Source organism: Amborella trichopoda, chromosome 4 (genome assembly GCF_054954075.1).
Source record: "Amborella trichopoda isolate Santa Cruz 75 chromosome 4, AtrichopodaSantaCruz75HAP2 v2.0, whole genome shotgun sequence".
Taxonomy (NCBI): domain Eukaryota; kingdom Viridiplantae; phylum Streptophyta; class Magnoliopsida; order Amborellales; family Amborellaceae; genus Amborella; species Amborella trichopoda.
Genome location: NC_142339.1, coordinates 49,901,194 through 49,917,421, shown reverse-complemented (window position 1 = coordinate 49,917,421; position 16,228 = coordinate 49,901,194). Strand labels below are relative to the sequence as shown.

General features: G+C 36.9%; 1 protein-coding gene across 4 annotated transcripts; it reads left to right on the top strand.

Annotated features, from left to right (window-relative positions):
• The first annotated feature begins 6,407 nt into the window (after positions 1–6,407).
• LOC18429035 (IAA-amino acid hydrolase ILR1-like 6) lies at positions 6,408–16,012 on the top strand. 4 transcript variants are annotated; one of them, XM_088865488.1, is made up of 5 exons: positions 6,408–6,453; positions 8,626–8,751; positions 12,240–12,554; positions 14,453–14,581; positions 15,365–16,012. In XM_088865488.1, the coding sequence occupies exons 2-5, from the start codon at positions 8,668–8,670 to the stop codon at positions 15,725–15,727; spliced, it is 891 nt and encodes a 296-aa protein (XP_088721614.1). In that variant the 5' UTR covers positions 6,408–6,453; positions 8,626–8,667; the 3' UTR covers positions 15,728–16,012. The 4 variants fall into 4 exon arrangements, with proteins under 4 accessions (XP_088721614.1, XP_006838393.1, XP_088721613.1 ...); XM_006838330.4 differs by having other exon boundaries at positions 6,408–7,056; XM_088865487.1 differs by having other exon boundaries at positions 6,408–7,437.
• Positions 16,013–16,228: the final 216 nt, after the last annotated feature.

Below are 16,228 nucleotides of genomic sequence, written 5' to 3'. Positions count from 1 at the left end.
CCATAAAACAACATATGGTCTTGAGTTGGAATAGTTCTAGTAGAATAACTTGTTTTCATTGGTATTTTTAATGAGCAACCTTTCTATGCTTCTCCTATAGCATAAAATTTATATATTTCTCCCTATCCAACAGTCCATTTTCAATAGACAGTTGAGATTGCCCCAATCACAATGTCATGTCTCTACACAATTTTATTTTTAATTTTTTCTCGAAAGCATTTTGACACCAAATTTTGGGTGTCCACTACTCTATTAAACTCGCACTTGTAAAAAATATAAAAAAATATTCTCAATAAAATAAAATTATCAAAATACCCTTGAAAGTTTCAAGGGGTATTTTGGTATTTATATTTTATCAAAAAATTATTTTTAATAGGTGTGCCCCATTGAGAAGATGGTACATAGCAATTTTTATACAAACCCGGTTTCTATGCGGCTAAGCCCGCATATGTAGAAATGCGGGCCTATTAATAAATCTGTTTTGAGATGGATTTTTGGACTTAATTTTTAAGGATATGTAATCTCTAACATGGAGATTATGGATATGACAAAAATAAATAAATTTTAAAAACTAGAAATAATAATTCTAGTAAGAAAATATTTGGACAGTAAGTTTCCATTGTTTTTAGATAGAACACTTGCTTGCGTCCATCTTTAAAATGAATGCTTTACACTTTTTGGACCGCATATGTAGTCATGCGATCCAGCCCCCATGAAATAATTATTCTTTTTATATTCATACAATTTATAGAAGAAAAACTAGAAAAAAAAATACTCGAGGCGTCGAATCTAGATAAAACGGTCAGTGGCTCACATGATCTAAATGAGACTCTTGGATGGGGGAAAGTATATATCTTTTATGGAGAAGTATAGAAACCTTTCTCATTTTTAAAAAATTTCCCTAAATAAATTGTTAGCTTTTGTTGCCTATTACCAAATAAGTAATTGACTTTATTTTTGGATAAGTTGCCTATGATTTCTTTGCAAGCGCTCACTATTTTTAGCCAATATCAAATAATCACCACCCCGCAAATACTCCTATCACCACTTAGATCTTAATCCAATGGTTGGAGAGAGGGAATTCCCGTTGTAACCAAATACAAAATGCCTCTTAAATGATCATTTCCTTTTTCATGGTCACTGGAAACCAGTGTTTTGAAATTCGACCAAGTCCGATAAGTTACTTAGACTTGATGAGGTGGCAAGTCTGAGTAGGAACATGCCAAACTCAGCTGCTTCTTATATTTCAGTGCTTCTGTACAGACTCTATGGAGTCATGACAGACTGCACAAATGACTTCGACTCAGGACTCTTACTGAGTCCCCAGTCTGAGCCTTGTATTTTAACTTTTTTGAAAACTATATCTTAACCAGTTTGAATGCCTTAAACTAGAACTTATATTTTAGATTTCTAGAAAGAAACGATGTTTGTGTGCTTTTATAGCCAATACTTAAATCCTATGTAATGGGTTATATTCAAATGCGGCCCCCTTAAAATGACCAGTAACAACCACCTGTATAAATGAATTGTAACATGGGAAATATTTTATGACAATTTACGAGAAGCTCCAAACACTGTCAATTTGTTGGATGGCCTCTCCAATCTAATTGGAACTCTACATCATCAGTGATGTGCAAATTTAACTACTCATTATTGTTGCTGTTGTTTGAAAAGATTGCTATATCAAGATACTTCTTTTGGAAAATTCGGATCCCAAAAATCCTCCTAAGATGGTTTTTGGGGCCTCAGTTAACCATGTAAATGGGCAGATCAGTGTGTGGTGCTTTTCCTTGGAGCCATGGTTTACATGGAACCAGTGTTTAAAAACTCGGTGATTCGACTCCAAACTGTTGTATTCGAACTGGAATTCATAGGTAGCCAGTCTTTCAGTTTTTTTTTGGGTAGTTTAGTGGGGATGGGGTCCTCTATAGATGGCCAGTCTAATTTTCTCCCCAAGTTGGGACTCGACTCGATACACTAAGAAATCACATTAAAATGGGTTTTTTCTTTTTTATTATAGAACTATTGTTTCATAGAGTTCCTCAACCATTTTTAAGCATTTAAGATTTTTTAAAATTTTATTTACATTTTTCTATCGGGATTTTATACAATTGGATCATTTGTCTTTGGTACAATAAATCACAACTATTTTTAGACATTGGACGCCAAATTGAATAGCTTGTGGTATGTTGTAAAGTTAGAGATTTTATTTTGACTGTGAATCTAGTTGATGACACTCATATAACTACTTGATTTAAAATCTGACGGACAAAAGTGATTGTGACCTTCTTATATCAAAAGTAGGCAACCTCTTTCAAGGTTAAAAAAAACGGACTGGTGACCCGATTTGGCGACCACAAAAACTGTGTCGGATCAGTGGATCAACAATCCGGATCGGCCAGTTTTGGCCTAAATTACTTTTAAAAAAGCACTGTAATTTCTCAAAAATATAGTTTTTTAGATTTCTAAAAGAAATAGTGGCAATTTATTATGGTTTTCCATTATTGTGTCAAAAATATTTAAATACTGAGAATCTATCTCATGTTGAGTGTTTATTGTCTATTAAATTTATTTTATAATTAAAATAAAGTTTAAAAGGGAACATGACAATAAAATGATTATCTCTAGCTAATATCTTTATTTTATTATTGTATTAATTTAGGAGTTTTGAAATTTAAAAAAAGCTATATGGAACAAATTTCATGAAAGAGGTTGATAGTAGAGAGAGTGAGAGAGAATTTTAATGAAATTATTTGTTTGTAGTTTGTACTATTTAGCAGAGAGATTCAATTTTAGTAGAATAAATTTTAATGGAATTATTGATGGATCAAACTTTTTAGCGAGAGAGTTCTTAGTACAGAGAGAGACCCCAAGGTTGGGGGGAGAGAGTTAAAAAAAAAGCAAAGGCTTTTATAAAGCTGGTGAAGCAAAATAAAAAAAAAGCCACACGTGCAACTAATGATCAAATAATCTCCAACTAAATAATCTCCCACTGTTTCACAAATTGTGTATGCCTAGGCTTTTAAGCATTTTACGGTGAAGCCAAAAAAAAAAAATCCCATGTTAGCGATTTCATGAAGGGATTCATACACCTTAAGTATACACATTAGCCACACGTGCAAATTGTTTAGCTATTATCGATCTTGATTGATAAGTACACGTGGGGTGATGTTAGTGATTGTACGACTTTAAAAAAAAAAAAAAAGTGGGGTGGGCTGCCCCAGTTTTTACGCTCGGTTGATTCATGATAAGAGATTTTGTCATAGAGCCGGCCGGTTCAAGGGGTAAGTCGGCTGGTTCTCGATAGGAATTGGATCTGCTGCAACGATTTATAATCTAAATCAGGCAATTCCGATATGATTCAGCAATTTTTAAAACCTTGGCCTTTACGTTTACTTTTCTTTTTTTATTTTAAATTTTTTAATTTGGTGTGGAGTTGCCAACCAAGTTAGGTGATTGCTTTGACCCTCCGCTAGAATTTTTGTCCACTACATAGAAGCAAACAAAGTCTTAGTCCACTGGATGTATTACGAAATTTAAAACGGACATACAAATTGGTCATACTGTGAGCGTCAATTAAGGAAAGAAAAGATCTGATCGGATAACGAATAATCTTATTTTCTTCCAATGATTATTCGATAATCTACTTTGTTAGAGAAGAAAAGTGAAGCTTTATATATTCTAGTCACATTCACTTTTCTATATTCAAGTCGCATCTCTTATTCAATGAATATTTTGGTCAACTAAAGCTATCTCTAATAATTTTGATTTATTTAAAAATATTAAGTTAAAGGTAAGTTTAGATTCTTAATTCTAAAGGCCAAAGGCCTAACTGTTTTCTAGGATGTTTACATATATGCAAAATAATGTGTACATTTCAAGTAAAGGTTGGGTTAAGTGCAAATCTATACCTCAATAAATAAGGAAAAAGTGTTGACACCTTATAATGTAGAATTAATGTGCACCTCAAAATCCGTAAAAAAAAATGATGATTTGATGATACGAAAATATCTATTTGATCATCTCGGTATCGAGATATATAGATATGGAGAAAAAAAAGATTTTCGGTCTTAAAAATAGTACATTTTTCATTACATTATTTGGACCATCCATTTTCAAGATTTCTTACACTTATAGATGTGCTTGACTTGCATTATTTTTGGAGTGTGAAACTATTATCTTGCCATCATGAGAATTTTCGACACCAAAATTGCATTTCCTACTTACTTTTCAAATTATTAATGTAGAGATGTTTTTTTCTCTATTTTTTGGGTAGTTCAACAATAGAAACCGAACGTGACACATAACTCCTCTAGAAAGAGATGTTTATTACGCTAAAAAAAAAAGGAAAAAAAAAAGAGATTTTCATTGGTGGAACGAACAAATACTTAACACCCTTCTTAAAACACAAACAACCATCTAAGAAAGTAAGGAACTAAGAAAAATTATCTATACATGTTATAGGTTGAGAGAAAAATAATTAGATGACAATGGAAAAGAGCCATGAGGTAAGCGTCCAAAAAAATCTTTTAGAGCCTTGCTGCATAAGAGTTAGGAGTACATACGCAGGACAAGAATATAACCAGGTCACAAACCGTAACAACTACGCGTCTGTATGGCACTCCGGTCCGTCTATCCTACTTTTAGAGTTGGAGATGCGTTGCGTGGCGGGTGCGGCCTGGTGGGTCTAGTCATAAAAAGACTAGGAGATGAAAAATCACTCAATAATTAAACTAAGGCCGGTCAACTACGACTCGAGAGTAAGACAGTGCCGGTCCACACCAGGCACGTCGCTTGAGCAGGTCCTATAATGACTAGAACACTGTAGCACGTCACGCCTTAACCCTAATTTGGATTGGTCTTATAAATAATGACTAAAGCCACGCTGTGGCGGACAGTAGCCCACCTTCGTAAGACCATGTGAAGGTTAAAGTCAAAGCGGTGGCGACCCGACGCACGCCAAAGTCGCCACCACCCCATCGACCATGGGTCTTCCTGATCCCTCTCTCTCTCCGTTTATGGAAGAGGGGAACTTCTGCCAACCACGTGGAGGAGAGGGAAAGAGTCTTGTCTTCCTTTTCCGTACCGTGAGAAGCCGTCCTCCGTCCATATCCTCACTGTTTAAGAGAGAGAATCGTAGAGGGACAGGGACATTCGTCCGTTTATGGAAGAGGGGAACTTCTGCCAACCACGTGGAGGAGAGAGAAAGAGTCTTTCGGTGTTTGTCTTCCTTTTCCGTACCGTGAGACGCCGTCCTCCGTCCATATCCTCACTGTTTAAGAGAGAGAATCGTAGAGGGACAGGGATATTCGTTTCCTCTCGCGTTACACGTGTTCTGTTTTATACGACATACGCGTAATTAGCACGTGCCTCATTCGTTTCCCATCAATCAAACAACGAGTAACGGGTCCCACGACTAAAAAACATTAACAGCGGTCCCCACCACTAAAAAATCCCTAATTTCCACCTACCGTGATTTTCACACAAATCTGAGATGATATTGGTGCAGGCATCAAGAAAATGGGTGGCCACCGCTTTTTCCCTTCGGTGTTTCCTTGTTTACGGAAAAGCAGGAAACCCCAAAAATTTGCTGCCGTGTTTTCCTTGTTTCCGGAAAGCAGGAAACCCCAAAAAATTGTTCCTCTGAACCTCGCGCAGAGGTTTGATCATGGCGACGTTATCCCTTTTACCCCAAACCACTAAATTCCAGAGGCCCTAAAACTCCAAAACGGTAAGCGGGTCCCTCCAAAACCAGTTTTTACAGTTGCTCCAAAATCCTAGCGGCCCCATGGGGGCTCTGATGGCTTCTAAAATCCTAGATTTTTACAGGCTTTAGACTCCTAATGTTTAGGTACGCCGAAAGCCCAATGTATAGGTAAATTCCCAAAATTCTACCTTCCCAGGGCCCCATGAACCCTAATCTACAGCTTATGCTTTTCAAATTCCAACACGTAATTTACTAGGGGACCACAAAATCCTAATCTACGGAACCCCGCAAACCCTCAAAGCAGAACTTTGCAGCAGGTTCAAAACCCTAATTAACAATGGTTACTAAAGCCTAATTCGGACTGGGGAGGCCCAAAAACCATGAATGAGAAGGGGAGGGGGCTTTTCAAAATGCAATTTACATGGGTTCCGCAAAACCCCAATTTGCAGGGGTTCCACTAGAAACCAAATCTACAGGCACTCCTTAAATCTCTAATGTGCTGAAGGGACCTCAAAACTTTAATTTAAATGGAAAATACAAAAGCCTGATTTAGAATGGTTAGGCCCCAAAACCCTAATTATGCAGAGGGGGCCCCAAAGCCCTAACGTGCTGGGGCCCATGAAGAGGTCATCACTGGCAAGGAGTAGATGCCTATACGCACGGATGTCTTTTAAACATCATGGGGTTATGACGGAGCAGTGACACGTGCTGCTAAAAAAGCTGCACCATTGAGCCATGAGGAAAAGGTGTGGTGAATCTGATTCATCACCAACCTGCCTTTTCTAAATTGATAGAACGTTTTCTGTCTCCTCTTATTTCTCGTCTCATATATTACATCTGTTCTTCCTCTTCTTCTTTTTTGTTATAGTTTATCTCTCCGTATCTGGAGCTTGCTGGTGTCGTTCATGGCTTCCATTGCCTGTTGTTTTTCTTGGGTTTTCGTAATTTGGGTTTTTTTAGTCCTTTTCGATCAAGTGAACTCGAGGTTGGATTTGAATTGCTCGGATTGGGATGGTGTTAAATTTGAACTGGGAGTTTTAGATGAGAGGGTTGGAGAAGAAGGGGAAACAGGAATTGGGGGCTCTCAATCTTCATCTGAAGAGATTCTTGCTCTTGCAAAGAGGCCTGAAACAAAGAAGTGGTTGAAAGGATTGCGGCGAACCATTCATGAGAATCCTGAATTAGCTTATGAAGAAGTGGAGACGAGTCGTTTGATCAGGAAAGAGTTGGATAAGATGGGTGTGAAATACCGATATCCACTAGCAAAGACTGGTATAGTGGCTTCAATTGGAACTGGGGGTCCTCCTTTTGTTGCCATTAGAGCTGATATGGATGCTTTGCCAATTCAGGTGTAGTTTTGTATATGTGCAGTACCTTTGATGCGTGAAACATGTGGTGTATTCTCTTTCTTAAGGCACCTTTTTGAGGGAGTTGATGTGGTTATCTGTTTCAATTGGTGATCGGATTTGACCACCCACACTTGATTTTGGAGAATTCAAATTGATGATGTGGAAACTAATGTATTTTAGTATCCGGTATAAATCTGGTGTGTTCCTCTAATAGTGGTCGCATGAATGCAAATTAAATGGTTCTCACTGCAAGGGTGCTTACCACCTGTTCTCGGTGGTTGCTGGTAAAGATTAATTGAACCCATTGAATGTCTGTCACAAGGAACCAACATTAATCTATGCCAACTGACATTGCGAATGGATCGCAGATGCCCATTCAGTGTACGGTGTACTCACAACTACATGCAGGAGGTTTTATTTATTTATTTATTTATTTTTGGGTAATTTAGTGGAGAAGACAGACCCAACTAGTTTAGGAGTTAGTTTTCTGAAGGTGTTAGTGGGTGGTGTGAGTGGGAATGAAAACCAGGTGATTGATCTGTCGGGGTGCTACCACTACGACCCCCTTTCCACATCTAGGAGGTTTTTGATTATTCGGGTTTGATCCCACTTTAAAAGCATTGATTATGCCCTTGACATCAACTCAAACCTTTTTTTTTTTTGGGTTGGGCTTGACATTTTCTATCTTGGAATGTGTGTATGAATCCTTTTCTGTGGACAGTAAGGCATAATTTATTGTTTTTTCTCGTTTAGGCTACTACACCATGTTTTAGCTTGGCAATTTCTTTATCATGTAATGGAACATTATTAAGTTGCCTCTCTTGCATTGGACTTTATAGTAATCCCAATACTAAACATTTTTATGAGGACATGAGTAACATTGCCTCATGGTGTGCATGATGTGCATGTGCATGTGCATGATGCATAGTATATATATATAGAGGAATAAGACTTACCCAAAAAAAAAAGTATAGAGGAATTATATATTAGACACGTGATACATGAGTGAAAGTTGTGAGACCAGTGTTTAGCTCCTTTCTAACCACCATGGCTGGATACAACCAATGTGTTGCTAGTTTTTAAGATACCGTCAAGGACATGGATGCACCTAAGTGGAACTAATGCCTCCCCCTAATCATGTTCAATGATTTGCTTTCTACCGGTGGCCTAAACATGGGCTGAGAGAGCACTCTTAACCCTACCTAGATGTTTCTCACTTGTGCCTTAGTAGTGTCATACAAGATTTGGTTTATTAAGTTCATTTAGTTTTTGAAATTTGTTTAGTTTTACTTCATTTAGTTTTTGAAATTTGTTTAGTTTTACTTCATTTAGTTTTTGAAATTTGTTTAGTTTTACTTCATTTAGTTTTTGAAGTTTGTTTCATGCTCAGAGCAACAAGATTGTGCATGTATGATTATCAAATTGTGCATGTATGATTATCAAGCATACTTTCTCCTTAGAATGCATATTTATGCCCTACTTAAATGTTGTGTTGTTTGATGATTTTACTTCTTGAGAAGTCCTATTACAATGAAATTTTTTAATTTTCTTTTGCCATCTATATTGTAGGAAGCTGTTGAGTGGGAGCACAAAAGCAAAGTTGCTGGTAAAATGCATGCCTGTGGGCATGATGCACATGTAGCGATGCTCATAGGAGCTGCCAGCATATTGAAGGATCGAGAACATCTTTTATATGTTTTAGCACTTGCCCTTAAATCTCCCTTTTCTTTTTATATAGCTTGCTACTATCTGTGTTGTCTTTTAAGTATAGTCTTGGGTGCTGCATAAAGTTTCTTAACCAGTTAAGTTTTAACCTAAATAGGGCTGATATTTTGAAATTTTGGAATTTATGCTGTTATATCATTAGTCTTAAACACCATGGAATTTGTGCTGTTTATCATTTTTTAACCCGTACCACTGTTATATGTCAAACTTATTGTTTTTGTCCATGTTGCTATGGAGTTTCAGTGGGGTGGCCTCAAGTAACTTCATATAAAAATGGTATTTACAGATGGCGTATGTATTGAGATATGTCGTTTCATGCAGCTGTGTTCTGGATTCCTGATTTATTTCGCGATACAAGCCATTTTTATACGTGTTCAGGAAAGGTTTCTTTCCTCAAGATGGATTTATGATATAAAACAATGGCTAAGCATGGAAAACCTGTTTGAGAACGATCCTGGACCAGGAAGTGTCTAAATTAAACATGATTTTTGAGGAATTTTGTTTGGAGTAGCAAATGGCACGCTAACGTGACCATGAAGTATTGTAGTATTCTATTTACTAAAATATAAAACTTATTCTAGTGAATCAACATCATTAATGTTCCATCAAAATAATCACAAAATATTGTTCCGTAGAAAAGAAAAATATGGGAAATAGGGATGCATAGAAATGCATAAACATAGGAAATTTACTCCCGCCGTTAGAACTCCATGTTGTAATATTTGAAGTGCCTATGAATTAAAAATAGAAAATGGTTTAAAAGATAGATTTTTCATTTTTTCTTAATCTTGAAGTTTTTTTTCTTATTTTCTTGCTTACATTGACTTAGAAAATGCCAAGATTAGGTGAGTAGAAGCTTTCTTCTTATGAGGTAAACCGGTAAACCTAACATGAAAGACCAAGCATGGTGCACTTTTGTAGGTACAAATATTTTAGCTAAAGTAGGTGGTGATTGATAAGGTGACCATGCTAATTAAAAGTAATATTTTTTCTGAAAACATTCTATTAGGATAAAAGAAACCCCCCAAAAAGAAGAAAAAAAGAAACACCTGTAGAAGTGATATCATAGAGTGTTATGTGCATTAGTCCAATGATGATGGATTCTTGGCTAACCTCACTGTGGCTAGGACTTCTATTGTGAAGAGACTAAATGAATGTGTACCTCTTATTAGAGGAAGGGTAAAAGTGGGCAATTTGTTGAGTTAACACACCACCAGCAAAATCTTAGAGTTAGATGGTAATAAGGCCCATTGAACTTGTATCGCACGGTGACAGACTTCATAGGCCCACATGAAGAAAGGAGGTGTGATATTTATCATGCAAAAGCCAATTTCAAATGGGTTACAACATTGCTATCCAGTATCCCTTTTGATGTGGCACCTATGGCATTCGTTTGCAATCATTGTTCATGGCTTAAACGTTCAGTTTCTTACAGGCAAGCAACTTGTAATTAGATGATTAAGTTAAAAGAGAAATGTCTTCAGAAAGCATGAAAAATCTTTGAAGAGTGGTTGCTCTTTAATGTTAGGCAGGTAGAAGGATACAAATGAGTAATTACGTTGGGCCCTAACATGGATGCCTGACAATAAGCTAGAAGTTCAAAGCGATAAAACAAGTTGCTTGATCATCTATTAGTACGTCAAACCAAGAGCAAAGGTGACATCAAAAGCCTCAAGAGTTGGATGTATGTTTATGGTGTAAAGGATGGCTCCATATTAAACAGGCAATCAAGAGTTGGATGTATGTTTGTGGCGTAATGGATGCCTCCATATTAAACATGCAATCAACTTCGTCGTGCGAAACTGGTCGTTACTCTTGTTTTCAGTGAATATAACTTTAATAGCAGTATTGTGGAAACAATTTATTGAGTTCAAGTTCCATGTTCATTAAAATCGTGGATAAGCATGGAAATCAGGCTATAGACCTCATTTAGGTCTCAGCCAAAAAGGCCTACTCTTCTTCAGGTCATGAATGAGTCATCGCATAATTAAGTTGATTCACATGAGGAAGAAAAGGCAAACTTCTACTAAGATAAATCTGCCTGTATCTATTACGACTCTAGCTTGGGTAAGAGGTCAATGGGAGGTAATTAAAAGAATATAATTCGATCATGTCCCCTGAAATGTAAACTTTTAGAAAAGTTAAATGATTATAATTGGCAAAACATGTTAATGATCTTTCAGTAGTTTGGGATAAAAAATCCAGTCTTAATCTAGCAAAAAAAATATAATCTGTATTCATGATTAGGGGTGTGAGGTGGTAGCTGATTAAGAAATAAGAAGTGGAAGAAGATGTAGATTTAGATAATGAGGTCAGTTGCCATGGTTCCATTATGTGAGAGATCATGAGGATTGCGATGGTGATGTTGCGGTGGAAAATTCAGTGATTGACTGTAATTTTTATGTCACTAGTCCTATGGCGATTCAGAAAAGACACTCATGGGATTTGTGGATCCTTCTGATAATTTAAAGCATTGAACAAGTTAAACTTGAAATTCCCCTTCTTGTATTGTACTGAAACGCTGTGAACCTTTTGTAAACTATCTTCGTTGTCTTGTTTTACTTGATGAATAATCCATCCTCACCTGTTGTTGATGCTTCACCATGTGAAAATTTGATTTCTGTGATCCTCAACTGTTCTTGCTTGTGTTTTGGATATGCGGTGATTACCTTTTTTGCGCCATTCCTCTCTTCAAATAGTTCTCTAAACTTTTTTGTTTCCCCAATATTTAAAGCCCAAAATGGCTTCCAGAGCAGTCTTTTTCGTTAACATAAACTGCATATATCTTGAAATATGTTTTCTTCTACCAGTGCTTTGACAACTTTGTACTGTCTTCACGAATTTAGTCATTGGGATTCTGTTTCTTCCCCCTCTTAATGATTATCTAAATTAGAGTTGAAATGTCATGTAGTGTAAGACACTATCTAGAGTCAAATTTGTCCAAGCTCCAGCTGAAAAAGTAGGTTGGCAATTGCCTTTGATCCAGATCCCATAGGAAGTTAGGTTGGAGTCAACTTATTTTTTAAATTGGTGTCTTGTTTATTGTAAGTTTCCGGGAAAATGATGAGAATGAGTATGAGAGTATCAAAGGGTGCGGAATATTGATTTGACCTTCCGAATTAGGACATTCTTTTTGGGTCATGGTTTATGTCATCTACAAAGAAATACCTAATTATATTTATAAGTGGTACTTGCATTTTGTTGCGTTGGTTGGTTCTATTGTGTTTCAGTTCATGAGTGCTGTGCTTCGCGTGTCCAGGTATTGAGTGTGTCATTTATATGTGCAACTTGTTCTTGTAATTTGGTCAGATGTCATGTTATTTTCTTTTCTATCAAATAGATCTTCAAACATCACTGCTTAAAAAATTGAAGATTTCAACAGTCATCAATTGCTGCTCTATTTTTCTTTGTTGAGCATCACTGCTTTCTCAATTTCTGACTATCTATTGTTAATTCAGGGAACTGTCAAACTGCTGTTCCAGCCAGCAGAGGAGTCAGGTGCTGGTGCCAAGAGAATGATTGAAGATGGGGCGCTTGAGAATGTTGAGGCAATATTTGCTGTTCATGTATCATCACAACATTCTACTTCTTTGATTGGGTCTAGGCCTGGTCCATTGCTTGCTGGTTGTGGGTTTTTCAAAGCATTGATATCAGGGGGGGGGGGTCATGCTGGTACCCCGCATCATTCAACAGACCCAATTTTGGCTGCCTCAGCTGCAGTAATCAGTCTGCAGAACATTGTGTCTCGTGAAGCGAATCCTCTTGATGCTCAGGTATTTATTCATTGAACATGCTTCTTGTTCTAGCGTGACGTCTTATCTATTTTTCTTTATTGCCTGTACTTTAAATACATAGTTATATTTATAAATTGATGTTCAGAGCAAAAGTATCCATAGATTTCCTTTTATAAATTGGTGTCGAGAGCAAAAATATTCCTAGATTTCCTTTTCACTATTGACACAAGGTCTGGAAATAATGAGAAAAATGTCAGGCATGTGATGGGACTGGCAAATTAAGTTGAAATGGGAGCCTGTGATCTTTTCCCATTTTATTTTCTTAGTTTTAAATTCAAGATTAATATGTTTTGGATTGCTTAATGGATCACTGAACGTGTTCTTTCAAGTACGAAAGGCAAAGAAAAAAAAAAAAAAAAGAGACGAGGAGATCTTGCTGACTACAAAGAGTTGGACCTATCTTGGAACTCACCCAAGTGCCATGATGATTTGGCTGGAGACTCAGGAATCTGAATCGGTAGTTTTGAGACCAAAAAGTTTACAAAAAAAAAGGAAATATCATATAGTTCTATATGGTGAACAAAGGAAAAAATAAAATTTAGCTCCCTCTCATGCCCAAAAATAATGTTGAAACTTAACAGAAGTAGCTAAAAATTGAAAGAAACAGGTTCCTTTTTTCGGCTCTTGGTTAAAACCCAGGTGATGCATGGATTTGCTCAGTCCTGTAAGACTCAAAGCAAGTCTCTGATGACTCTCTCTCTGTCACTCTCTCTCTTTCTCTCTCTCTCTCTCTCTCTCTCTCTCTCATCTGTATAACTTGACAGGTCAGTTGGCCTTGATTGAATTCGGACTCTTCAAACAGTGGCAGATTGTAAAGAAAACTGAATTTGTGGTAAGAGTGAGGAGAGGGGACGAAGACATATCTAATCTGTTAGGGGATATTGGAATATTGTGGAAGGGAATTTCTCACTGGTGAAAATATTGTGTTTGCCTGAGAAGTTCTCTTGCTCATATGAATTTGTTCAACTGATTAGTTGCTCAAAGGGTGAGGTGGGTGGGAATAAAAATTAAACACAAGCAAGTGTAGCTTTAGGGGCTCATGGAAGGGGTACTTCTATTCCACTCTGACCTGCAGGGTACACAGTTTGAGAGTGACTAGGGGTTGGGTGTGTTTTGGGGCGGGTTTATGATTAGCGAGGTTTAGGTAAATTTGGCCCAATCAGGATTGTTGTTGTCCTTTGTAGTAATTGTCTTTCCTTTCAATGGTGTATGCATATACAATTACATAAATGCTTAAATATATGGGTGCGGTTTATATAAGCCGGCAACCTTATTGGTGGATATATGGTTGTGGTGTTCTACACTTTTATTTTAGTTGGACAATGTAAATTTAGTACGTCTTTTAATAAAATGCAAAAAAATTATACGTTTTTTAAGACATGTCAAATCTACACCATCTAATTGAAATGTGTAATGTAGATTACTGCAATATTACTTTTACATTTAAGGTTGGAGCCTTATATTAGCTTTTTCCTACATGTATTGCTTGGAGTCTTGGCTGTATCACGTGCAATCCTAGGTACTCACCTAGGAAGGTGGTACATAGGGTGCAGTCGTGGTGTAGATGATCCCCTTTAAGTGCTTGGGGATTGCTAATGTCTATTAAATTGAATTGGCTTTAGCCTTTGTATTTCTTCTCCTGTGAAATTCTTTTTTTTAACATATCTGGACACAAAGCATCTAAATTTTACTTTTGTTTCTGGTTTATGGTCTTCTTTTTCTTTCTGTTTGTTACTTTTGTTTTTTGATAAATTTGTCCCATCTAGTTTATGTTTTGGTATATTGGTTTCTTTGCTCCTCACAATGTTGGGATTTATTGGCTCTAGGGGTAACTTTGAATTCTTCATTCCTTATTTGATATTCCTCTCTTGTTTCAGGTAGTCTCAGTGGCCGCCTTCAATGGAGGAGAAAGGTTAGATGTAATTCCCAAGTCAGTAACCATAGGTGGCACCTTCCGGGCTTTTTCCAATGAGAGCTTTTACAGCGTTAGGCACAGAATTGAGGAGGTGACCATTAAGAAGAGCCCTTTAATATTGTTACTCACAATCTATCACATTCATTTTTGCATGGGTGCCTTGTGTATCTATTGGTTTATACTGAAAACCGTTTCTTGGAAATACAGGAGCAAAATGGAACGCATCAAGTCTCTGAGAACAGTTTGCAAATAATTAATCAATGGCACAATGAAAAAGAAAACATAAGATAGTTTCATCAGTGTATGGGATACTAAGCAAATGGCACATATTGCCCATGAACTTCACATAAAATGAAAATATAAAAATCTTGATTTCTATTTTTAAAAAGCAAATCAATTAGAGGAAGTAGAAGGAATTATCTTAATTGACAGTTCAGGCTGAGCTCTATTCGTCCATACATAATACAAACCATTTGAATTGTTCCTGAGATAGAAGATTAGTATTAATGTTTTCCAATCTAACACTGAAAAGTATTAAATTTCTATAAATCACCTTTACTGAACAATATTGAAAGGCATTCATTACCCCATGTGCATTATTGCATTGTAAGGAGGGTTTATAGTTGCCAGTATTGCAAGAAATCTTACTTCCAAGGAAGAAATGCACTGTCATATGAATCTTGAAAAGGAAAGAATGAAAAGTAACAGAAAGAGGTTAATAATTTTTTCTTTTTTCCTCCGTTAAGGAAGATTGTCCTCCGTTAAGGAAGATTGGTGAAAGCATGAATTTTCAAGAAAGTGAGCAAGAGTTGTGTCATTACCTTTTCTTGTTAATTGGTAAGAACTCTCATCTTAATTGCCATTGTTTGAACAGGTTATCACAAGGCAAGTAGTGGTATACAGATGTTCTGTGGAAATTGATTTCTTTGAGGAGCATGGGATGTATCCACCAACTGTGAATGACGTGCACATGTATGAGCATGTAAGGAAAGTGGCAATCGATATGTTGGGACCAGCCAGCTACTTGTATGTACCACCAATGATGGGGGCCGAAGATTTTGCGTTTTACTCGGAGAAAATCCCAGCTGCCTTCTACTACATAGGGGTAAAGAATGAAACCATAGGCTCTGTACACACTGGCCATTCACCGTTCTTCATGATTGATGAGGAGGTTCTCCATGTTGGTGCTGCTGTTCATGCTGCCATAGCTGAGAGATACCTTAGTGAGCATCCATGATATGTATTCAGGTCCAAAGCACCAAATGCTATGGTATATGAAATGATTGTTTATGAGTTTGTTGCAATCAATCAATTATTTGTTTATTCGAGAAGGTGATGTTGCGTATACGATTTTAGAAAACATTGGTGGTTTCTTTTCCCCTTGGTGAAGGGGCATCCAACCTCTTGGGTGGGTAAGATCAAAAAGGTGAGTTGGATGGTGCGTTGAGGTGTTGTAACATAGTCTGGTTCTCTTGGTGGATTTTTCTAATTTCTCCATTAAAGTTGTAGGAGCTATAAGAAATGTCAATTCCATTCTCTCTCTCTCTCTCTCTCTCTCATGCACACACAGACACACACGCAGGCACTGCACAATTCTTTTTATTTTTAGGGTGAGGTGTTGCTACGGGTTTCCTTTTATTTTTAAGGTTCATATTGCTTGGCAAAGGTAAAGTATGAAACACATCAAATTTAGCATATTCATTTGGTATTGCCCCGTTTGATATGCTGACAATTTTTA

Bases quoted from the DNA above. Each gene is read 5' to 3' on its own strand.
- LOC18429035 (XM_006838330.4), top strand. From the start codon at position 6,613: ATGGCTTCCATTGCCTGTTGTTTTTCTTGGGTTTTCGTAATTTGGGTT. The intron at 8,752-12,239 runs GTTTTAGCACTT...TTGTTAATTCAG, and splicing joins ATCGAGAACATCTTTTATAT to GGAACTGTCAAACTGCTGTT. The intron at 14,582-15,364 runs GTGACCATTAAG...TTGTTTGAACAG, and splicing joins TTAGGCACAGAATTGAGGAG to GTTATCACAAGGCAAGTAGT.